Genomic DNA, 23,818 nt, shown 5'->3' on the forward strand with positions numbered 1-23,818 from the left:
ATTCACCCACTCACTAATCTACCTAGCCATCCTCCCACGCATCCACACATCAATTCACCCACTCACTCATCTATCTACTCATTCTGTGTGTGTGTGTGTGTGTGTGTGTGTGTTACACTTTTGGTTAAGGACCATCCGTAAGGACCATTGTTTCTTAAGTTTCGGAGGAATATAGTACGTTACGCTATACAGAAATATACTTAAAACTATAGTTATACCAAATGAAAGTGAACTACTTATTGTCTTAAAGGAGAGGTCAGGTGAGGGTCTGAACGAAGTGTCACCGGCATCAAATACTTTATTAGTCACCAGAGGGAGGGGAAGAGGGGATTTAATGGAGAAGTTACTGTCTCACATCTGTGTTGCGGTGACACTTAATGAGGTACTGGGTAGGATAGTGTGTGTGTGTGTGTGTGTGTGTGTGTTGTTACACACATCCTGATCATACACTCCTGTCAGAATCTTGTCTCAATCATGTCGTCTCGTACCCTCCTGAATGCCAGCGTTGGTATAATTGTAGAGTACCTAATGGGAAGAGGAAATGGGGAAGAGGATGCTGGAAATGGAACTACCCGGCAGGAGAAAAAAAGAGGAAGACCTGAGCTAAGAAAACTAATGGGTGCAGTGAAAGAAGGCATACTTATAATGAATGTAACTGGCGAAGACGCAGATGATCGAGCGTAGTGAAGAAAGCTAAAAAGTACTTTCCTGAAATCACATAACCACACAAAGTGGAATCAGCAAAGAAAACTTAAAATAACAAAATACCAAACTACAAGTGGCTCTCCTACATACCAGACCAGCTACTCACACCAGGACACACCAGACTAGCCGGGAATCATCGAGGATAAAATAAAGAATGGCGACACAACCGGAGAGAGCAGACCGAAGGTAACCAAAAGTACCACCAGTCCTTTCAAGATCAAGACTCACCACCACCACCGCCACAACAACAAGGGCTGCCTGGCTGGCTGGGTCGAGCTGAACACCTTCAGGCAGCCAAGCTCATGAGATATTCCCTCGGTGTTCCTCCCAGTGAATGCCATGTGTATATTCTCCTTGGGGCGAGACGCGCAGCTCCCCTGAGACACTGTCCCTGTCCCCTGCCGCCCCAGGGAAGGTGAGGTTGGTTCAGGCACAATCCACGTCGCCAGCTGTGAGAGACACGTCACCTGCTGCTGCGTTTGGGGCTGGCTGGCTAACTTACTTCATTTAATATTTGCTGCCTTACTTGCTTACATAGGTCAGAAACTTACATGCTTTGCTTATTTTGTTTGCTTCGTATTTACATGCTTATTCATTTACGTCTAGGGCTTACCTACCTAGTTTACTTTGTACCTAGCTGGTTAACTTACGTTTGTGGCTGACTTAATTTATTTACTTTGTACTTAGGTGGCTTACTTACGTGTGGGGCTTACTTACTTTGATAATTGTGTATTTAGCTGGCTTACTTACTCAGGTTACGGTAAATCTTACCTATATATTCTTATTCTTTTGTCGTTCCTCTCCACCCCCAATAAACTTGAGATCTGGTGGGAAAGTGAAGTTTTTGGGTGGGGAGCAAAAAAATTATTGAGATTTGCCCTTTGAGTATAGTTTAAGTAATTCTTTTTGGAAATATTTGAGCTGGGAGAGCAAATGTAACTAAAATGTGGACTTTCAAACCAAACTTAACAGGAGGGATATGCCCCCCTCAAACCCCCTAACCTAACTTAATGGGGGCTGCGTTCCCCTTGACCTCCCTAACCTAACCTGATTAGGGGGCTGTGTCACTCTAAATGAAAACATGAAAAGCATTGATGCATGTAAAGGTTTACAAATACAAGAAGTCTCAATATCCATATGGACATTATCAAAGAAAGTGTTCTTAAATACACTTTATTATCACAAACACTTTTTTTTTTTTGAGTTTTTCTCTTCTGTCCTTTTGTACTTTTTTTTTTTTTTTTTTTGAATGCCATAACTTCTGGTTAAATTCCAGCATGGACACCTTCCTACTTTTCCCACACTTCCTACAATCTTTCTCTTCCAAGACAAGCTTGTGATGGACACAAGTCAAATCACTTGTTTTGCTGCAGTAGCACAGCCAAAAGTCAATTAATCTGACATTGCAATCCACACACCTGTCTGAGGCCATGACATCAAGTAAAGTGATGTAGAGCCAAGGCCAGTCAGGTGGTGTGATACGTCACACTTCCAATGAACAGGTCCACACATTTTGTCTTTTGATTGGCAGCTCTGAAGTAGTGTGATACTACGTCATGCCTCCAGCATACAGACCATGCATTTTGTGTTGTGATTGGCAGATGTAACATCCAGCATATGAACACATGCATTATTCTGTTTGCCCTTACAGGAGCTTCATCTGTGTAGACTTTGAATTTGTGAGGCACCTACCTAATTTTTAAAGAGCCACTGTGGACACACTAAAGCCGACCCCCAAATAAAACCACCACAGACGTGTTGTACAGTAAGCACCTCATCACTATATGTGGATATTTTGCTGCTTCCTTTGGAGATGCTATTGGTTAGATTATCCCAGGTTACTAGTACTTGGCTGGCTGAAGGATTATGGAAATGACTTCAGCCTACTAATTTCCAGACACTGACAGCTTGTTTCTGAGGAAAATGTGACACTTTTCAAGTTATAGTCTTTATAATGAAGGGATTGGAAGTGAAATGCATGAACTGAATGAATCTGAACCTAACTTAGTCCTCAGATGAAGATGCTAATTTTATTTCATTGTTATCTGAACTATTTTCTCCATTGTGAAACACTGAACATAACTTGGGTTTGAACATGTATCTGACAGACTGGAAGGACAAGCCTTACTGAGGGGACCATGAGGCACCTCACAGCCAGTCCTGCTTTGGCTTGTGTGTGTGTCCTGCTGCATGACAATGAGAGCCCTGAATTGTAAGATGGCAAAACATCAACAAAGTCTGCCAGTCAGTAGTTACTGTGATCGTGTGAGCATCATTTACCCGTGTGTTGTTTTTGGTTTTGCATTTAGAAACTTGCAGAAGCACCTAAGAAACTTTCTAGTAGTGAATATAAGACATTTACTTTAACTCAAGAGAATTGTGCTGTGTATGGGATCACACTGACAGTGCTTCTTGTTGCATTATTGGTATGTGTTTGTCCTTCATTGCAGCACATCTTTACTCCTGCATCACTTCTCCCTCAGGCACACACACTGAAGAGTTGGCATCTCTGTTAGTGAGTCATGTTCTCCCTCTTCTACGGCCTCTACAAGTACCTGTTCAAGAAAGATGAGTTCTTTGTCCTCATCCTTGGCCTGGACAATGCTGGAAAAACAGTGCGTATCATGTGTTTATTGGTCAGGTTTCACTGTGTGTGTGTGTGTGTGTGTGTTTAGGCCAATGCACTGTATTGAGGATGAAAATTTGAACAAGTTGATCATAATGTTTCCAGACTTACCTGGAGGCTGCCAAGACCAAGTTTACCCGCGGCTACAAAGGCCTCAACCCCAGCAAGATAACCACCACTGTTGGGCAGAATGTAGGCGGCATCTCTTACTCAGGGATCAAGTTGAGTTTCTGGGATCTTGGAGGGCAGGAGGAACTACAGCCACTTTGGGAGAAGGTAAACATTAGGAGAAAGTAAGAAAGAATGGAGATTTCCTTGCTCTGTGACATTTATATGAGTGTTAATGGTATGGAGTGTGTGTACATGATTGATGACCCATGTCTGTTGCTCTCTCCACCACAGTATTATGCTGAGTGCCACGCCATCATCTACATGGTGGACTCAGCAGATAGGGAAAGGATGGAGGAGTCTAAGGAAGCCTTTGGTAAGTTGTCTGTCCACGAGTGTTGGTTTTATCCTTAGCATTATTAGTGGTACTCCTCTTCATGAATATTCCCCAGCACATGATATTGCTTAATCCTCAATTTCTGCCATTCTCATGCATGTATTTTCTTCAATGTGAGGGAAGGAAAATGTATAGTTAAGAATATTTTAGGAAAATTGTTAAACATTATGATTCTTTACATTTTTTTTATAAAGTTGCATTGTAGTTGGAGATTGTAAAAGTTTAAGTATATATATATATATATATATATATATATATATATATATATATATATATATATATATATATATATATATATATATATATATATATATATATATATATATATATATATATATATATATATATATATATATATATATATATATATATATATATTTTTTTTTTTTTGTAACATGCCTTGCCATTAGTTCAAGGGAAGGCTGGGTGTATGAAAACAAATAATAACTGTTAGTGTTTGTATCCACTTCAGACAAAATGATATCCAGTGAGAACCTGATTGGTGTTCCTTTGCTGGTGCTGGCCAACAAGCAGGACATTCCAGAGTGCATGGGGGTGCGAGAGGTCAAACCTATCTTCAACCAGTCTGCTGACCTCATTGGCCGCAGGGACTGTATGGTGATGCCAGTGTCGGCCTTGACGGGGTGGGTATTTACCTCTTTGATTAATTCCTTTATGTCTGTCTGCAAACCAGGCTGACATCTTTCTCATGTGGGTTTAGCTGAGACAGAAGATCAATTTACATGCACAGATAGATAGATAGATTGAAATTTGTTGACTACAAAATCATGGATGCCTTTTTATACATCTCAGAACTTTTTCAATATGTGTTCCCTGCAACATGATTTCAAATGGATGGAAATGACATGATGGGTATAAATACAAACATGAAATAAACATACATCTAACTCTAAAAACAATCACTCTTGTGTTAGGTCCTGGGAGCTAGGGTTGTCCACAAGACTGTCCCTTTCCACCAGGGGCTGACAGGGTGTGAATGGTGTATGTATGAGTGTGTGGTGCTTTGTCTGGACCATCGCATGTGGGATTGCTGGCCTGGTATATAGATAGATAGTAATGTTATAAGCTTAAATGACTTATACTGAATATAAATTGTAAGTTAAAGGAGTATGGCTGAAGAAAATTCAGATATAACAAGTTTCTTACTATTTTATAAGCACACCAGAAAAAAAGGTGTAGTTGTGTAGCTTGACAGTTGCCTGATGTCTTGCCTCACCAGTGCTGGTGTTGATGAAGGGATTGACTGGCTGGTGGAGTGCATCAAGAGGAACAGTGATGTGCGGCCACCCCCGAACCACGACGACACCTGATGCTTCCACTGCTCACCCTTCATAGCTATAGTTACTGCAGGAACACAGGTCTCTTACCCTCACACACCAGCCAGACACCTATTGTATTCCTCCTCATCATCATCATACACTACACTTCTCTGGGACAGCCTCTCTTTGTGTGTCCCCAGACAGGAACTGCACAGATGCCTGATGTGATTCGTGATGAGAGAAATTAATGGAAAGAGAAAAGTTCACTTGCCGTGGATGATTTGATAAGAAAGGTTATGACTCGGAACCATCAGACACAGCTGGTAGTTAATTTGAGCATTGTTAGCGATGAGTGAGTGTTTGGCACTGTTTGGGGATGTGTGAGGCTGGACTGACTACATGTAGGGTGTTTTGCTTTCTTGGTAATGTAGATTTGTTGAATATGATCTTTGATGTACAAATCTGTGGCAGAAACTATAATGATCCCCTTAAAGGCAAGATTTGAGAGGTGTGCCTACTGATGTGTGTGTGTGTGTGTGTGGTTGGATAATTGCACATGAGTAAATTTATGTACACTTTTCTGTCTTCTGTAATGATTTTAGACAACATATTTATTGGTTCTGTATCTTCCTTGTAGTGATTATGTGAGTCACTTTGTTGTTTGGTCATGCTGTGGTTGAAGTACTACACATGCCATGCTGCTGTGAGGCAGAGCACCTTTGAGCTTAGAAGACTTGGTTACCCTGAAGCTACTCTGAATTCACATATATTTCTCTTGACATTTTCAGTTCAGTGGCATAAAATTGACCTTATATGGGTTGCAGATTTGGTGTTTTGATTTGGTGGTTTCATAAATGGAGACACCAATTAATTGCCACCCAATTTTGTCTGTTTTGTGATGAAATTTATCACATTTGCCACCCCTGAGCTTCTTGGCAGTGGTGCATCTCTCACCCTTCATTTGCTGGTTCTCTTGACTTCCCAGCTGTCACTTGTCTTAGAGCATCACTCTTCATTCATAGCTTGTTAACTCTGGCATTGTTTCAGCAGGTGATGCAGACCTGTGGGATGGTGTTAATAACTTCTATTTTCAGTTTGCTTCTTCCAAGTTTGCAAGTTTCCCACTTGTAGTTTTAATGTGGCTTGTATTGTTGAACTCTTCAGTCATGTATAGTCAGAGAGGAAAAGCATCAGAATAGTAAAGGGTTATGTGTCTCTTGGTTTGTGTTTTGTGAGGGCAGTCTTTTCTTTTCAGTGTGTTCCTGGACTTCCGTGTTTATGATGGGCACAATGTTGCCCTGTTAGTTGCCTTTTAAGTGATGGAATAGATCAACAGATGCTGCTTATCATTCATTCTTCTTCCTAGAGTTTTGGTTTTCTTTGTGAATGGTAATAAGATTGTGATGTCATCAAGGGAATGTGTGTATTTATTCCTCATGAGTAGATTAAGGACATCATTTTTGTTGCAAGAATCCTTCTTGTTTTCCATCATTTCTGTTTTAGGATGGGAGTGTAAAATGATGTATTTTGTTCAGGAAAAATGTGCTTTGTGGAGTTTTGCATTATTCATATCAAAATACTGTATTGGTGAGGAATGCTCGGGTCTCATAATGAATCTTTTCGTTTGTGTGTTTTAAACTCGTGTGTGACTGAGTGAGTGCAAGCAATGATGTATTTATAACTAATGTATGAATAGCATGTTGGGGAAGTACAGTGATGCTGCCAGTCTTGTTGTTCCATGTGTATAAATTTTATAGAGAATACTTATGTATATGTATATAGACATATGTAAGTTGTAAGGGCAAGACACTAATGGTCAATGGTGGTGAGGGAGTGTGTGTGTGGTTGGTGTGGTGGAAGTGCCAGGGAGTAGCCACAGCCCACACTTGCTGCTCTCCCAGGGTTGAAGCAGTGCCGTGCTGATGTAGTGGAACAACAGGTTTCACTTTACCTCTAACTGTATTTTGTGTTTGAGGACCAAGTACACCTCTCTCTCCTGCTGGCTACCACCCTGAGGCACTGGTGTCCTCAGGTGGGTGAAGGCGCTGCAGGTGGTGGTGCTGCTCATTGTTCTATTGCTGCTGCTACATGAGAGGAGGAGTAGTACAGAACAGACTGTGGTCATTCTGTACTGGTAAATCATTATTTATATGTGAATCATGTCCCTGAAAAGCACTTTATAAGTTATTTTTTGAGGTGTCTTGTACAAGATTTTTATTTTTGAAGTGCAGGATAAGGGACAAAATTATGTTTCGAACTTCAAAGATTCATAAATTAAATGTTCATTTTGTGAATTGCAACATACACTTTCTTTGGTTTGATTGACTTGACTTACAGCAGAACTAGTGTGCAGAGTGGTGACTTGAGTGGTGCGAGATGTTGGTCGATGCCTCATGACCCCTAGAATATGGGAATTCAGAGTACATAACAGTTGCCTGAGGGGTAGTGTGATGTCAGTTGCCATTGCCAGGTGGGAAGCTGCATTGTGTTGTAAGCTTACCAGCCCAGCTCTATTTTTTTGAGTCAAGACAAGGTGATGATGACAAAGGGAGGAGAGACAGAGGTACTGGCAGCATAGTCAGACACCACCAAATGTACATTTCCTCCACCATAGGGATGTCAGGAAGTGGTCAAGTCCTTATTGAGTTATACTGTAGAAGCCTTATTGTTCACATCACTTGGCTTGTCATGCCGGAGGATTGGACTGGTTTGTAACGGATACACCAAGCAGAACTTGCCTGTTTACTGCCAGAGATCAAGAAAGGGATACCTACCTTTTGATAATAGAGTGCCTGGGGAAGAGAGGCATTGTTTCTTTGCTGGGAGTAATACATGGGACATTAACCAGGTGGGGGCTTATAGATTGAATGGTTGGCAGTTGCAGACCCAGAGGCAGTGGTCAGGCTGGAGTGTCACCTTTGCTACAGAGTTGCAGTGAGATGAAGGGCAGGGATGGGTGGAGGCATTGTGGTGGAAGAAAGGGTACAAGTTTGAGTTACTGGGAAGGGAGGTGAAGGGAAAGGGAAAGGGAAAGGATTACAGCATGTTTGTCTTGGTCAGGGATAGGATAAGGGTTACTGGGACTAGGAAAGGGATATTGTATGGCACCAGTGGTCTAGTTGGTGGGGTCCCTACATGGTAGTTTAAATGGGAAGGAGAGGATCATGGAGTGTTGTGGCACACGACTCTGTCCTCAGCCAGGTGAGCTTCCATGCCTGGACTGAGGCTGGGTAGGTAATCTCAACAACTAATATCAATTGCAGTTGTGATGAATTCTGTTTCCGAGTACTTTATTTTATCTCTTATTGTCATTTTGTATTGGATCTGTGTGTGTGTGTGTGTGTGTGTGTGTGTGTGTGTGTGTGTGTGTGTGTGTGTGTGTGTGTGTGTGTGTGTGTGTGTGTGTGTGTGTGTGTGGCTGGGTCTCCCATCCTGGCTGTGCAATAACCCATTGTTTCTGAGAGTACAAGAGAGTTCTTGCAGTGAGGACAAGGACCACCACCAACACTAATTTTTAACAATGCATCTCATTTTCTTCTTCTAAAGTGTGATAGATCCACACTTCTACTTCATTTTATAGAATTCAGTTGCAATGATATTATTAACATGATATCTGATGGAAAATTTAATGCTCCAATGTGTATATGACCAACAAAATGTCTTATATGGGAGGTCTGTCTGTTCTGCATTGTTGTTGTTTGGTTCTCTTCCTCTCCCTGATGTACAGGAAGGAGGCCCCGCAGGAAGCTGGGTGTTGGGCAGAACACTGATGTTTCTGTGACATTACATAGCTTTTAAGAGGGACATGTTGCTGGCTCTTGGTTTCAAATGATGCAATCATTTTAACTCATGTGCTGCAATCAGTTTATATCAAAGTAATTATTATAATGATAGATTATTATTATTATTATTATTATTATTATTATTATTATTATTATTATTATTATTATTATTATTATTATGTATAACTTATTGAATAAATTGACATTTTCGCCAGGAGATTTTTATTGTAAATGCTTCAATATGATGTACGTTTATTGTTTTAGCATGAGTACCTTGATACAGTAATGCTGTGTTCATTAATTATAAACAAATAGTCCTTATATGCACTTGCACCCTGCTATTACAGAGGGACTGAATATTATAGACCAACTCAACTAAAATGGTTCAATAGGCCTGTGCATGTTCCTGTTTTCCTGTTCCATGGTGGGTGTAGTTTTCTGTCTAGAGAAGTATGAATATTTAATATAAAAAGAATCCCATAATTAGAAATTTAGACCATGTTCTCTTACCTAAGGATTCTTTAGCATCACATATTCATAAATCACAGATCATTAGTGTAAGTCCAGTATGAACTTGTTGAAGTAAGTGTTTGGCTCCAAGTGCTGAGGCCACAAGTGTGTCAGACCAGGGTGTAGCTTGACAAGGGGTGTAGCTCGCTATGATGAGTTCAGGCTTGATAAGGGTAAATTTAATGAAAAGATAGGAAGGCATAGGTTCTCAAATAGAGTTGTAGATGAATGGAGTGTACTCAGTAATCAGATCATTAGTGTAGAGTCATTAGGGAGCTTTTAAAAGATTAAACATTCATAGATGAAGATGATAGATGGAAATAAGTATGCATGTGTTATAGAAGGACTGCCATGTGTAGCCCTGACAGCTTCTTGCAGCTTCCCTTTTCTTATGTTCTTATGCTATTCTGCTTCCAGGAACTATATCTTCTTGAGGTGGTGATCAGTGCCTTCTGGAATTCATGGGGATGTACTCTAAGTCGCTGGAAAGCCCCAACTTCCTGAGGATGACCAGCATGACCACAGTGCCCAGGAGGAGGCCCAATATCAGCATGCCTATCGCCATGCCCGCCATGTCCCCTGGCAACCAAGCATCAGGTGAGGTCAGTAGGAATGAGAAACATCTTATCTCTGCTGTGGCTTGTGTTGTGCTGGTGTGGTTACTCTCTGGTTTGAGTGGTGGTTATAATGTGTCTCTTTAGTATTCAATTGTCAGGTAATACAAGTTAACCTGAGGCCAAGAGCTGTGTATTTGTCATGTCAGAAAGTGGGATGCATTTTTTAACCACAAGTGGTTGCTGTTGATTTCTATCATAATGTAACTAATGGGAATGGTGGGAGGGAAACTCAATCTTAGAACTACGCTTTTTTCTCACTTTTTCTTTCAGGTTTTTATTTTAAGTCTTCTTTTCTCAGAGGAAGACTTGTTGAAAGGAAGACCTGTTGTTGAAATAAGGGAAAATATAACACTCTCAATATTTCTGCTTCAGCCTCAGTATTCCTATGCATTATTTTCTCTTCTGGATTGTTTTCAAAGGCCACGGAAATTATTACTTGTGTTGTTATGGGGTGTCCTTTTCCCTTTGAGGGCACATAATCATTGTTAAACTATTCCAAGTTTTTTCCCATCTTTCACACTTGCCCCATTCTCATCCAGCATGAAAACAAGCTAGCCCTTACCTGGTGTGTACATCTCCTCATCATTACTTCGCACCCACTGTTGCATCTCCATCACAAAAGCAAAGACAGAACCTTTGACTTCATCCTCTTTTCTCTCTTCTTCTGTGGTGGTCTTCCGTGGTTGGTCATTGCTGGAGATGAGGGGTACATCAGTGACAGGCTGTGGGTCTTCTAGGTCATGGAAGGGTGGGTAGTGTACATCTCTGGAGTAGCAACCATCCTCAAATAATTCCCTGAGACTGTCTGCTATGGGCTTCATCAATTTAGGGCGCTGCAGGAGGGGAGAGTGGGCAGTGGGTTAGTACATGAAGACAGGCCAGTGCATAGTGGATGGAGGGATGAAATTTTGTTTGGGTGGTTTAAATAGATGGACAATTGATAGAGATGAGTGAAGAAGTTTAAGAAAATTTTTAAAGGCTGGTGATAGTAGTAGAAGTAGTAACAGTTTCAAGATAATCCTTTTAATGACTTGTAGAGGACTAGCACCTTCAATGGGCCTTTTTTCCAGCCTTTTTGTTGCCCCTGACCAGAGACCCTCTTACATAAAAAGAAATCATAGTAAGATTTAAGGATTCCTTGAAAAAGAGACAATAGAGAAAATAAAAGCATAACTTTCCCAATATCTCAGAAATCTCACCCCTTGGTCATCAATGATCACAATAACCAGAGTATCCATGGACTGCCTGAGCCTCTCCACCACCTCCTCCAGTGGTTTGCCCACATACTCTGGCAGCTCCATGTCCACCTGTGGCTGGTCCAGCAGTGTGAACTCATAGAAGAGATGATCAAAGTCCTTGACGTACTCGACCTGTGGAGTGGAGAGCACTGGGAGGTTACAGAGAGTTATAGAGAGAAAATGAGAGTATTTTATTGCTTTATTTTAAGTTTTTACTGTTTATTATGTATATGACAGGACAGGAAAGTGAAAAAAAATATTAGAATTATCACTCAATAAAATGTGAAGCAGGGTATGGAAAGGTCCTGTCATCTTTAGAGAAATGTTAGGTAGTGAAAGTGTATAAAGTTTTAAGCGAGGAGGGAACAGACTGAGAGGAAACTTGCACATGCCAGATGCACTCCATCTCTCAAATTACAATTTTTTATTTGTTTGTTTATCTTTTTCATTTTTGATAGAGATGGAATATTTGAAATCACTCCATTTTCCAGCGAGTGGTGTTAGTTCCACCACCAGAACTCAACTGCACTGCTGTAAAGCAATAAAAACAGATGACAGGCAGTACTGTTAGTATATTAAATAGTGACCATTGCTTATATTTCTCTAGTAGTAACTGGTTTCTGTCTGTGTACTCTCTCTCTCTCTCTCTCACCTGTGGATGATAGTTTAAACCCAAAATTTTATCTCACTGCTTTAAGAGAATTAACACATAACAGACAGCACTCTCAGTACTGTAGATATTAATTAGTGTGTGTCTGTACTCTTCCTCTCTCCCTTCCTCTCCCTCCCTTACCTGTGGATGCTGCAACCTGATGGAAGGGATTTGCAAATAGACAAGAAGCCCATCTGTGATCTCTTCAGTGAACTTGGCTGGGTCGCGGTCAAAGTCCTCCCGGTAGTCAGTGGAGAAGTCCATCTGGAATCTCCTGATGTGGTCGTGGCCAGTGAAGCAAGGCGTGATGTCGAACACACTCATGCTGGGATCACTCTCTTCAAACCTGTGGGGTGGCAGGGCAAGGGTCAGAGAGTGGGGGAGAGACTTAGTTAGAGAATGTGGGGATAATGAGTGGTTAGAGAGTGGTGGGAGACAATGGATTAGAGAGTGTTGGGGGAGAGTGGGTAGAGAGAGGTGGGGGGGAGTGGGTAGAGAGAGGTGGGGGAGAGAGCACTATCCTTTTTTAGTAGTTAATTTTTATTTTGAGGTTAGTTTATGGTGCAGTTTTGAATGTGTGTATCCTAGCATATACTTCGTTTCCTTGTGTTTTCTCTTCTTGTTCTTCTTCCTCTTCCTTTTTTCTTCTTCTCTCTCCTCTCTGATGTTACTGTTTTTATTGCTCTTGTTTTTGTTAAATTTCTCCTCCTCCACCACCATCACCACCACCACCACCACCACCACCACAGAACTCACTTGAAGATGTTCTGCTCCAGGTCCAAGTAGACAGTCATCCTTTCATTACCATAGACGTTATGAACTTTGATCAGCACAGGCACTGGGAGACTCTCACTCTGCTGGCCTGCATCTTCTGTCCAGCCAGACTGCATTGGCAGGGAGGAGAGCACCAGGGGGAGAGACAGGATAAGGTGAGGTGATGGTAAAGCTGGAAGCAATCTTTAAAATTGTTTCATAATTAGATAGTGAAAATAGAATGGCTAGTCGGTATCTTTAAGTCCATAGCTCCAAACACAAAAACACCTAGAGTAATATTGCAATACCAGTCAAACATGCAACAGAAGATAGAGTTTTGTGTTTGATTGTAGTAGTTAACATAAGAACATAAGAGCATTAAGGAAGTAAGGGAAGCAGTGAGAAACCATCAGGCCTACACGTGACAGTCCTTCTGTAAAATGTACCTACTTATTTCCACCTATCATCCTTATCCGTACATTTGTCCAATCTCCTTGCAAGGATTAGCATAGGCACATGAGTATTATGGACAGAGATGAAATGGAACTACATAACCTGAGATAGATATAGATAGACAGAGATGGAATATACCTGACAGACTTTTAGGTGGATGGATGAATAGACTGATAAATTGACAGATGGAGGCAAAACTAGACAGATCGTCTCATTTTTGTCAAATCTTTTTAGTACTTTTATGTCTAATATTTTTAAGATATGGAGCCTCAAATGCCTTCAGTCAGTCAGTCAATCAACCAGTTACTGTCAGGTCTTCATGCACACTGAAAGTCATATGTACCTGTAGGAAGTAGAGCTCATACAGGTAAGAGTCGTGAAATGTGCTGTCTCCAGAGATCTCTTGGCCAATCCACACATCACAAGGCAGACCACGGGCGTACTTCTGTAGGGAGGAGGAGTAGGAAGAAGAGGTGTTAATGGGGAGGAGGGAAAGATAACAGTGAGAAGGAAGGGGAGATGAAAATAGAAAGGAAGGGGAGATGGTAATGGAGAGGAAGGGGAGATGGTAATGGGGAGGAAGAGGAGAAGATGGCAATGGGAAGAAGGAAGATGAGATAGCAATGGGGAGGAAGAGGGGGAGATGGTAGTTCCTAGTCCTTTCTTAGCATTCCTAGTCCCTTCTTTGTATTCCTAGCCCCTTCTTAGCATTCCCAGTCCCTCCTGAGCATTCCCAGTCCTCTCTTACCATTCCCAGTCCCCTCTTAGCATTCCCAGTCCCTTCCTAGCATTCCCAGTCCCTTTCTAGCATTCCCAGTCCCCTCTTAGCATTCCCAGTTCCTTCTTAGTATTCCCAGTCCCTTCTTAGTATTCCCAGTCCTTTCTTAGCATTCCTAGTCCCCCCTCAGTCCCTTTTCAGCTCCTCATCTTGTAGAAACCCTCCCCACCACACTCCTGCCAGTACTTGCCATGCCTTGGTAGGTGAGGTTTGCTCCGCCCTCGATGCCAAAGATCTGGAGAGGGTCACTGATGCTGTGGTGCCCGTCTGGGCTAGTGATGGTGTACCCATTGTCGGTGAGATTCATGGTGGTGCAGTTTCCCAGGGTCTTGTCTATGACGTATTCCACTCCTGCCCTAAAGTCCTGTGGGTCAGTGTCAGTGAGGGTGTTAGTGTTGTGGGGTTTTGGTGGGAAGCTAGGGGTGTTGTGGTGTGGGTGTTAATGTTGTGGTGGTGGTTTAGGTGGTTTTTGTTTTGTTGGTGAAGTGAATAGTGGTATCTAACTGGTGAGTCCTTGCTTGGACCTATGTGAAAGGTAATTACTGTATTGGTAAATGGTAAAGCAACAGGACAGTGCATCAGCAGGAGAAGGAGGAAGAGGAGGTAGAGGAAGAAAAGTAGCTACTAGTAATTATTTTGATAGACAAGGAGGAATGTAAAGGATAGTTTGCTATGAATGGCAGATTAAGTGAGGAAGGAGGAGAAGGAGGAACACTCACGCTGATAATAGCCACTTGTGTCAGACCAGCCACAAGGAACTCGGGAGTTGCCAGTTGTGTCATGGAGTCAACTCGGGTTAACTGATAGTAAAAGTCATACCACATCTGTGGATGAAGATATGGTTTATTATAAGCTTCAGTGAGATGATTCCCCAGTGAACATTTTCACTGCAATATACAACAATTTGCACCATTAAAAGTACTGCAGAAACTCTTTAGAAATACCTACAAGAAAGGGAAATGGATAAAAGATTAGATATTCCAATGCATAGACAATAGAACCTTTAGTGGCAGCTGTAGGAGAAATAAAATGTCCCAGTATGGTTTGGCATTAAGGAACCACATGTCAAATATCAGTGAAAGGGTTAAATTTACACCAACATCTTTATCCATTCAAGGTTTTCCAAAGATAAAACCCCATCCTCAGTAAATCAAGTCCTACATGCACTAATACATTCACAACCATTCCATGCATCAACCAAAATTAACCACCTCTCTTTTCTCTCTCTCTCTCTCTCTCCCTCTCTCTTCACTTCTCCCTCATACACTTACAAACTGAGAACCACCCCATTAGCACCAATCACAACCTTCTCTTTCTCACCCTTTTCAGCCCCGTCTCCCAGAGTTACTCACCCTAAAATTTGACATAAACTCATCTCCGCGTTCATATGATCCAGAGAAGTCAGAGTCACCTCTCCAAGTCATCTCAACCCTCATGGAGTAAGTGTGGGCCAGGTTGTTCGGAGGAGCCTTGACTGATGGGAAATCTTGGCAGTACACACCACTAGGGATCTGCAACAGGGCTTAAGGTGAGGCAAGGTGCATCTGTGTGTGTGTGTGTGTGTGTGTGTGTGTGTGTGTGTGTGTGTGTGTGTGTGTGTGAGTTTCATGGGTCTATTTGTGGTGTTTATAGTTGTGTGTTAATGAGGAGTTTACAGATGTTTGTTTGTTTTTTATTGGGTTAGTCTACAGGTGTGTTTGTTTGGTTTGTGGTGAGGTTTACAGCCGTGTTTTGTTCATTTGGGGCAAGTCTTGTTTATAGGTGTGCTTGCTTTGTTTGTGGTGAGTTTACAGGTGTGTTTGTCTGTGGTGAGTTTATAGGTGTGTTTGTATGTGATGAGAATACCAGCATACATATTCGTTTCTGGTCAATTGTGTGTTTGTGCCCAGTCATGTTACTCTTTGGCCTTACCCTCCTATATTCAGGAAAAAAACTGAATATTCCACAAAAAAACAGGCATTCCACGACACCTCAAAGGCCCATCGAATGTTCTTCAGGTCTGGGTTGGCATCAAAGAGCGCCACACTGTAGACTGAATCAATTTGCACCATTTCACTGGTGCCTGGCAGTGGCTGGGCGTGGCCAGTCATCCTCATCTTAATGGGCCTCTCGCTTGTAAATCCATTCATATCATTCACCAGCTCGGGATCTGGAAATGTGTGGATGGGGGTCAGTGGTGGTGGTGGTGGATAAGGGAATAAAAGCATAAGAATTGGGAAGTTGCATGAAGCCATCAGGCATATACATGGCAGTCCCTGTATGAAATATATCTATTTCCACCTATCATCCTCTTCCATAAATTTATCTGGTCTTCTTTTAAAGCTCCCTAATGACTCAGAAGAATAGATGGGTGAGGGTGAGGTTGTGTGAAGGTACTGGAGGAGATGAGGGGTAGTGTGGTAAGGGTGAGGATGGATGGTGGTAATACTGGAGGAGGAGATAAAAAAAATAAAATTTGGAAAGGTGCGAGAAGCAGTTGGATTTTTTTCTATTTCATGCATCAAGGAATCTGCTAAAAAAAAAGAGGGATGAAATGATAAAAAAAGAGAAAACTTACTTACAAATGCTGTTCCCTAAAATAAAACGAGAGAGAGAGAGAGAGAGAGAGAGAGAGAGAGAGAGAGAGAGAGAGAGAGAGAGAGAGAGAGAGAGAGAGAGAGAGAGATTGATATATTTTTTCTGCCGTCCCCACTCCCCACCAGCCCACTCACACCCACCTGTCCAGTAATACTCCATGTAGAAGGATTCGCTCTGAGTTGATATGCAGGCGTCCCATCTGTTATACTCCATGGCTCGCTCAGTACCGTTCTCCACGTAGGAGTACCTGAGGGAATATGGGAAAACTGGATTTAAGGATGTAAAGATTATTTGCTACCTTATACTAAGCAAAGAAGCACGTGCAGTCATTGAATCCCCACAATCAGGCTCATGTCAGTCTCTGGATCACGTGACAGGGCGGCGTCAGGGATCTGCTGGTTTGTCATTGAAACGTGTGTACAAAAATTTGACATCCATGCGGAAGCGGCCTAGAGGTCTCCATCTCCCACAGTGCTGTGAGGCGTACCTGTAGTTATTCCCAAAGAGCATAGCCTGGGAGGGAGCGATGACCAGGTGGGCGGTGCCGTTCACGCCGGGGAAGGGATGGAGCACAGAAGCGTGGGTGATCTCACCCACACTGCAGATTGTGGGGTGGTGGCCATTGGGACCCTTCTCTGCACACGCACACACACACACACACACGCGGGGGAAAAAGAGAAAAGAAAACAAAAGCTTAATAGGTGAACAGATAAATAGGTACATGAAAAATGAGATTAAAAGGTGAATTGAAAAGAATAAGAAATATTCATTGGCACGGGTAATTTTTACGTAGTGTCTGTGTGTGTGTGTGTGTGTGTGTGTGTGTGGTTACCTAAACCATAACTACACACACACACACACACACACACACACACACACCTACAGCAAAACTAAGCTTTTTGTTATTATTGTTATAGGGCTGGGTCATGTGATTAGATTATCAGTCGAGATAATGAATTACCACTGTGACCACGGAAAAAAAAGTAAGAATAAAACTATAAATACACATAAAAAAAATGGACGAATAGTAGAAAATAATAATAATAATAATAATAATAATAATAATAATAATAATAAGAAGAAGAAGAAGAAGAAGACATGGAAGGGCAGAAAACATGATAAACTAACAAAACAGGGTAGATTCAAGAAAAAGAAAGTAAGAAAGAAAGAAGAAGCAGAAAGCAAGACTATATAAATAAAATAACAGCAACAGTAAACAGGACAAACTCAAGAAACAATAATAAGAAAAGCAGACCAACAAAACAACAGCAATAGTAGCCACTCACCTCGGTCAGTGGACATGAGCACCGCCACATTAATATCGAAGAAAAAGATAGTGTGCATTAAGGAGTTCCCGAAGGCGTCAGTCACCGCCAACATATTGTTCTCATAGTCATAAAACTCCTCAATGTAGTGCGTGCTTTTGTGTATCAAGTCTGCGTGTTCCAGGTGCGCCTCATAGCTCGTAGGGGGCGAGGGAGCGATAGGGCCTGAGAGGAACAGAGACAGGGGAGCAAGAACGTAAGGACAGGAAAATAAGGGAAGCTGCAAGAAGTCATCAGGCCTACACGTGGCAGTTTCTGTACAAAGCATAATCTAGACTATACACCGTCTGATTTTTGTTTTGTTTTCGTCTTCCTCTCTTCTTTTCTTTTCTATTATTGACCTGATTTTACCTAGGAAAGCTGCAAGAAGTCATCTGTCCTACACGTGACTGTCTCTGCCACGTAATCTAATCTCGTAGACTTCCCACTGTTTGGGTCTTTTTGCTTTCCTCTTCCTTTTTTTTTTTTTTATTGAACAAAATTTGTATATCGTCCTTTTTGTTTCTTCACTATATTTTAAACAAATGTTCTTCAGTAGTGTTCTACTTTTTTTTTCTTCTTCTTCTCCATATGATTGTTGCAATCTTGCACTTTATTTTTTCCATCTATATAATTCAGTCCGAGTTTCCTTATCATATTTCCCATTTTTCCCGGCACTATACAGCATACACAAAACATACAGACCGTTGCTAAGTTGCTAACTTGGTCTCCAGCATTCTTTATTGAAAAACGCATATCAGAGGTCTGATTACCACACGAGACACCCGTCAGCTGTCACGCAGATTGAAGCCATTAGTTCTACTCCATATTAGTGAAGTTTATGAGTCCCAGCATTGGTCAGGAGAGCCATAATTTTGGTGGTGTTCCTAATCCCTTGGTCACCTCCCTGGGCGTCACTAATGCTGGTACCGTCCTCTCCTCGTTCCGTCTTGTAAATCTTCAGCTAAATTGCATTAAAGTGGAGTTTATCTCACCCATGAACCACATTCTCGAATCATCGGATGTTTTAACTTGTCTTCTTTTAACAAGCTGTAGTTGGAGTTATTTGAATTTTAACAGACTATAGTGGGAGTTATTGAGGATTTTGAACAAACTGTAGTTGGTTATTAGGGTTTTAAGAGGCTGTAGTTGAAGTTATTGGGGTTTTAATAAGTTGTAGTGGAAGTTGTTCTCTACAGTTTGAAGTTATTTGGGTTTAAACAGGCTGCAGTAAAAGTTATTGGGTTTAAACAGGATTTAGTTGAAATTATTGTGGTTTTAACATGCTGTATTGTGTTAGAAATTATTGTGGTTTTCTTGGTTCCCTTCCAAGCCCGTCTACATAAACCATGCGTCACCAAACCCGAAGAGGATTTGAAACAAGAAATAATCTTTATTAGTTCTTTTAATTTTTTTTTTTTTTTTTTTTTGAAGATAAGGTGATTTAGACACTTATGATGCTTGTTTTGCTTCAAATTTTCATCCTCTTTTCCCTCTTAAGTAACTCAACAGTTACGACGCTTGTTCAGGCTAGTTTTCGTTCTCATCTCACTTTTAAGTAACTCAGGGACTTATTATGCTTGTTCTGGCTAAAGTCTTCATCCTCTTCCCGACCCAGACACTTATATTGTTTATTCTGGCTAGAGTTTACATTCCCTTGCCACATTTGATGACTGCAGGGAGCTCCGAGGCCGTCGTACGCTGGTCAAGTATCTCATTGATGTGTTAAAGCGATCAGCGGGTGTGAAGATTAGGTTGCCTTGTGTGGACTCTCAGCCTGATGTCGTCTGTCCCCCGCAGTGACCAGTGACTACCAGCATTGAGATAGGAAGGTTCCTATCTCAATGACTACCAGCCTTGAGGAAGTTCTTCAGTATGGGGACATATCGATATAGTAGTGATGGAAAGTGTTGGTGCAGATTACTGATGGGAAAGTAGAGATGGATGTTTGTATGAACGTTATTATTGTTGTTGAGAGAAAAGCAAAATCATTATAGTACACACCAGTTATTTATCATCATCATTTTTTTAACTGCACAAACCCTTCCTCCCCCACCTCGGCCAAGGACACACTGGCCCACTTATCAAGGTGTAAGTTCAGTTATCTGTTCATAGTGCTTTCAATTCCAGCGATACTCTTTTGTTCGCTGCTGATAAACGTTGATTCACTGTAGATACTCCCGCCAGCTGGACATCCTTCTCTCTCTCTCTCTCTCTCTCTCTCTCTCTCTCTCTCTCTCTCTCTCTCTCTCTCTCTCTTTTTCAGTGGGTTTTTCTTTTCCCATTTTCCCATTTTCTCATTATACTTTTTCTTTTTTCTCAGTGGATTTCTTTTCTTTTTACTTTATAGGCTTTTTTTTCTTCTACTCAATAGGCCTTTTTTCTTTTAGTCAATAGACCTTTTTCCTTCTCTTGCTCTATATGCTTCTTTTGTTTTTACTCAATAGGCCTTTTTTCCTTCTCCTTCTTTATTGAATAGCCCTTTTTATTTTCTTTTTACTCAATATAGGTCTTTTTTATTTTTACTCAATAGGCCTTTTTCGTCTTTTTACTCAGTATACTTTTTCCCCATTTTTTTGTAAGTGGGCCTTTCTTTTTACTTATTGGGCATGTTTTTACTCACTGTGACTTTTTTTTTAATTGAATAGGCCTTTTTTTCTTTTTATACTCAGTAGGCCTTTTTTTCTTTTTACTTTTGAGTTGTCCTCAGTGCCCTTCTGACATAAAGGTAAACTAACTTAATAATTTATCTATCCCTTTATCTATCTGTCTATTAATCTATCTTTCTATCTATCTATCAACCAATCAGTCAGTAAGTCAGTTAACCAGTCTGTCAGTCAATCAATCTGCCTATCTATCCACCTATCCACTTCTCAGTCAACCTATCTATCCATCCATCCATATACTCCACTTCCTTCTCCATAACCACCACCACCTCCTCCATCACCAGTACTCACCACATGTGTAATTGTAAGGGTAACAAAACGGCTCCACTGCCTTGCCCTTCGGTCCCCAGTGGAAGGTGTGTCCTCCTCGCCACCTACCACCACCAGTAGCAGCACCAGCAGATCCCGCCAGCAGTAGGAACGCCAGGAGGAGAGAACGGGGCATGATTCACACTTCACTTTGCGCCCACGATCTCTAACTGGCTCTTGTGTTCATGCCTCCCTCTATCTCCCCTTCTCTCTCTTTCTCTCGCCCTCGCTGTCTTTATCTCGGTCTCTCTTTATCTCGGTCTGGTTCTATCTCTCTCTATCCCTTGGCTGTTTGCGATGTGGTTCACTTGTTGGTTGGTTGGTTGGTTCGTTTGTTCGTTCATTGGTTCACTCACTCTCTCTTTTACTCACTTTTCTTTTTTTTTTTTCTCTTTCTTTCTTTCCTCCTCTCTTTCTTTTCATCTGTTCTTTTGTTCAGTTACAATTTCTCTCTCTCTCTCTCTCTCTCTCTCTCTCTCTCTCTCTCTCTCTCTCTCTCTCTCTCTCTCTCTCTCTCTCTCTCTCTCTCTCTCTCTTTCTACGTGCTTGTCATTACCCTCTCTCGCATTCTGATTAAGGTTATGAGAATCCAAACTTTTTTAGAGCTTGTTTTACGCACGTACTCGAAGTGGTCTTAGGGGGAGAGAGGGGGCAGCAGGTAGGACGGGGACCAGTTCGTCTCATTAGCTTCGTCTACCTCTTTAACTTTATTACCTTTGTTTTCTTTCTTACTGACTTCATAATAGAGAGATTGAAAGAGGAGGAGGAGGAGGAGGATGAGGTGGTGGAGATGGTGGGAGGTGCTGTAGGTGAGATCATGTTAGGTTAGGTTTGGGATAAGTTAGGTTAAGTGGCATGAATAGATAGGAATGCAGAGGTAGCAGGTTAAGATCAGGTTAGGTTAGGTTAGGTTAAGTTAAGGGGAATGTAAAGACTATCCCACACCTCTCTATTCAGTTTCGCTCAGCTTACCTCTTTTTCCCCCATCTTCTCCTCCTCCTCCCTCCTCCTCCTCCTCCTGCTCCTTCATATCCTCCTCCTACTCCTTCATCTTTGCTACTCCCACAAACATCCCGACATGTGTGGTGCTGCTTGTTTTTCCTTTGTGTTCCCTTGTCCTCCTCCTCCTCCTCCTCCTCCTCCTCCTGCTCCTTCATTTCCCTCCTCCTACTCCTTCATCTTTGCTACTCCCACAAACATCCCGACATGTGCTGCTTGTTTTTTCCTTTGTGTTCCCTTGTTAGCCTCCCCCTCCTGCCTGCCTGCCTAGCACGCAGATAAGACCAATCCACAATGATGGTGATATGGTGTCAGTATCTGGAGGAGGTGAGACAGAACAATGGCTGGGCACAAAATAATAGTTGCCCAGGTTTGTTTTTGTCATGGGTCACGATTGAACTCTCTCTCTCTCTCTCTCTCTCTCTCTCTCTCTCTCTCTCTCTCTCTCTCTCTCTCTCTCTCTCTCTCTCTCTCTCAAAGTTTATCAGTCTTTCATTTCTCGTGGCAAGGTCGTTCATTGTCTCATCAGTGTCCCTCTTATTCGCACTGATTGTTGTTTCTGTCTGTACGAGGCGATAGCGGAGAATGGGAGACGATGACATAACGCGCGTACTCTGCAAGATATCTTAACGAATAGCGTATCTTTTGGGTAAAGGTGAAGTTTATGAATCAGCAGACTTTCTCCCATAACCTGCCATAAAGATGCTAGAGATGATAATGAAAGCCTATACATGCATACAGACAGTGACTATGACAACATGAGGGGTAATAACAGTTTAGTAACGCATTTGGCAGGACGCGAGTGTCGAGAAGGCGGTATTGGGTGGGTGGGAGCAGGATGGTAGCGTCTGGCAGCTTCTTGCGCAGAGTCACTCCGCCTTCCTTGTATCACCACTCACTAGTTCTGGGCAAGCTGAGGTGGAGGATACTTGCACGTGCGGGTTGGTCTCTTCACTGCGGTGCGTGGTGCGGCAAAAAACTGCTTCTCCACGCCATCCTGGGAGCGCTGCATTCTGACAGGTGGCCATTGGCGTGTGCTGGGGCGTGACTGTGACCGGTGGTGAGGCCGAGGAGTGCGTGTGTCACATGGCGTGGCGGTGAGAGCACTGCGACAGGAGACGGCGTGACGGAGGCGGTAGTGATCTCAGCGAGCGTGGTGACAGTGAAGGCGTGGACTGCTGACAAGTAAGGCCCCGAGCTTAGGCCTCCGTCAGGTGGTTCTTCACTGCTGGGATGGTGATGTGAGTGCGTTAGTGTGTCAAGTGTTTGCGTGTGCGTGCGGCGGTGGAGCAAAACAGTGTTACCCTTGGATTGTGAGCCGTGCAGGGGTCGCCATGTGGCCCTGGGGCAGCGCCGCCTCCCTCAGGGTGGTGGTGGCGTGCCTCCTCCTCCTCGTCCTCCTGCAGGAAGGAGCAGACGCCCTCCAGGAACAGAAAGGTCAGTGAAGGAAGAGGCTTGCTTGAGGGAGAGTGATGTCGGGATAAAACCAAAACTAGAACTTGCTTCATTATTGCTCGTTATGCTTCCTTTGGCGGGCCTGGCTTCTCCCTCGACACTAGCATGAAGTTTTGTTCTTGGTCTCAGTTTTGTTTGCTGTGTGTGTGTGTGTGTGTGTGTGTGTGTGTGTGTGTGTGTGTGTTTCGATTTTGACTTACAAGATCAAAATGAAACTTTGTTCTTGTTATTTATTAAAGCATCCTGGTCTGACTTTGCTCTAAATTGAGACAAGGGCCCCTTTTCCTCAGTATATTGTAAAGCGAACACATTAATTCCCCTCTCTCTCTCTCTCTCTCTCTCTCTCTCTCTCTCTCTCTCTCTCTCTCTCTCTCTCTCTCTCTCTCTCTCTCTCCATTTCTTTTATTGGGGGGTTTCCCTCGAAGCAAACACATTTTACATTTACTTTTCTTTATTTTCTTTCCTTCCATTTTCTCAAATTTTCCCTTATAAGGCAGATGAAGAGTTGGAATGACCGCGGGATAAGACGCTGTTTTCCTTTGCATTTCCATCCTTTTTTTTTTTTCTGCGAGTTAGCGAGAACGGGAAGTGTTTTTCAAGACTTGGGAC

The 23,818-nt window shown here is 42.3% G+C and overlaps 2 protein-coding genes across 8 annotated transcripts; one reads left to right on the plus strand and one right to left on the minus strand.

The window, feature by feature from the left end:
- Positions 1–919: 919 nt before the first annotated feature.
- On the plus strand, positions 920–9,112 carry LOC135110433 (ADP-ribosylation factor-related protein 1-like). 7 transcript variants are annotated; one of them, XM_064022768.1, is made up of 7 exons: positions 920–1,125; positions 2,814–2,970; positions 3,189–3,320; positions 3,437–3,607; positions 3,734–3,815; positions 4,309–4,480; positions 5,077–9,112. In XM_064022768.1, exons 3-7 carry the CDS (start codon positions 3,228–3,230, stop codon positions 5,165–5,167), a joined length of 609 nt encoding a protein of 202 aa, XP_063878838.1. In that variant the 5' UTR covers positions 920–1,125; positions 2,814–2,970; positions 3,189–3,227; the 3' UTR covers positions 5,168–9,112. The 7 variants fall into 7 exon arrangements, with proteins under 7 accessions (XP_063878838.1, XP_063878837.1, XP_063878842.1 ...); XM_064022767.1 differs by having other exon boundaries at positions 920–1,120; XM_064022771.1 differs by having other exon boundaries at positions 1,106–1,243.
- Positions 9,113–9,137: 25 nt separating this feature from the next.
- On the minus strand, positions 9,138–21,035 carry LOC135110432 (uncharacterized). Its single transcript, XM_064022765.1, has 14 exons — positions 20,738–21,035; positions 17,763–17,966; positions 16,964–17,111; positions 16,617–16,723; positions 15,870–16,048; positions 15,252–15,410; positions 14,619–14,723; positions 14,090–14,263; positions 13,465–13,566; positions 12,672–12,799; positions 12,057–12,261; positions 11,225–11,395; positions 10,588–10,858; positions 9,138–9,987 (listed from the first exon to the last, which is right to left on the minus strand). Exons 1-14 carry the CDS (start codon positions 20,889–20,891, stop codon positions 9,851–9,853), a joined length of 2,244 nt encoding a protein of 747 aa, XP_063878835.1. The 5' UTR covers positions 20,892–21,035; the 3' UTR covers positions 9,138–9,850.
- Between the last annotated feature and the right edge of the window lie 2,783 nt (positions 21,036–23,818).

This window comes from Scylla paramamosain, chromosome 20, assembly GCF_035594125.1.
Source record: "Scylla paramamosain isolate STU-SP2022 chromosome 20, ASM3559412v1, whole genome shotgun sequence".
Taxonomy (NCBI): domain Eukaryota; kingdom Metazoa; phylum Arthropoda; class Malacostraca; order Decapoda; family Portunidae; genus Scylla; species Scylla paramamosain.

Bases quoted from the DNA above. Each gene is read 5' to 3' on its own strand.
- LOC135110433 (XM_064022772.1), top strand. From the start codon at position 3,228: ATGTTCTCCCTCTTCTACGGCCTCTACAAGTACCTGTTCAAGAAAGAT. The intron at 3,321-3,436 runs GTGCGTATCATG...TAATGTTTCCAG, and splicing joins TGGACAATGCTGGAAAAACA to ACTTACCTGGAGGCTGCCAA. The intron at 4,481-5,076 runs GTGGGTATTTAC...TTGCCTCACCAG, and splicing joins CCAGTGTCGGCCTTGACGGG to TGCTGGTGTTGATGAAGGGA.
- LOC135110432 (XM_064022765.1), bottom strand. From the start codon at position 20,891: ATGCCCCGTTCTCTCCTCCTGGCGTTCCTACTGCTGGCGGGATCTGCT. The intron at 14,724-15,251 runs GTGAGTAACTCT...CTTCATCCACAG, and splicing joins AGTTTATGTCAAATTTTAGG to ATGTGGTATGACTTTTACTA. The intron at 12,262-12,671 runs GTGAGTTCTGTG...GCCACCCCACAG, and splicing joins CTGGAGCAGAACATCTTCAA to GTTTGAAGAGAGTGATCCCA.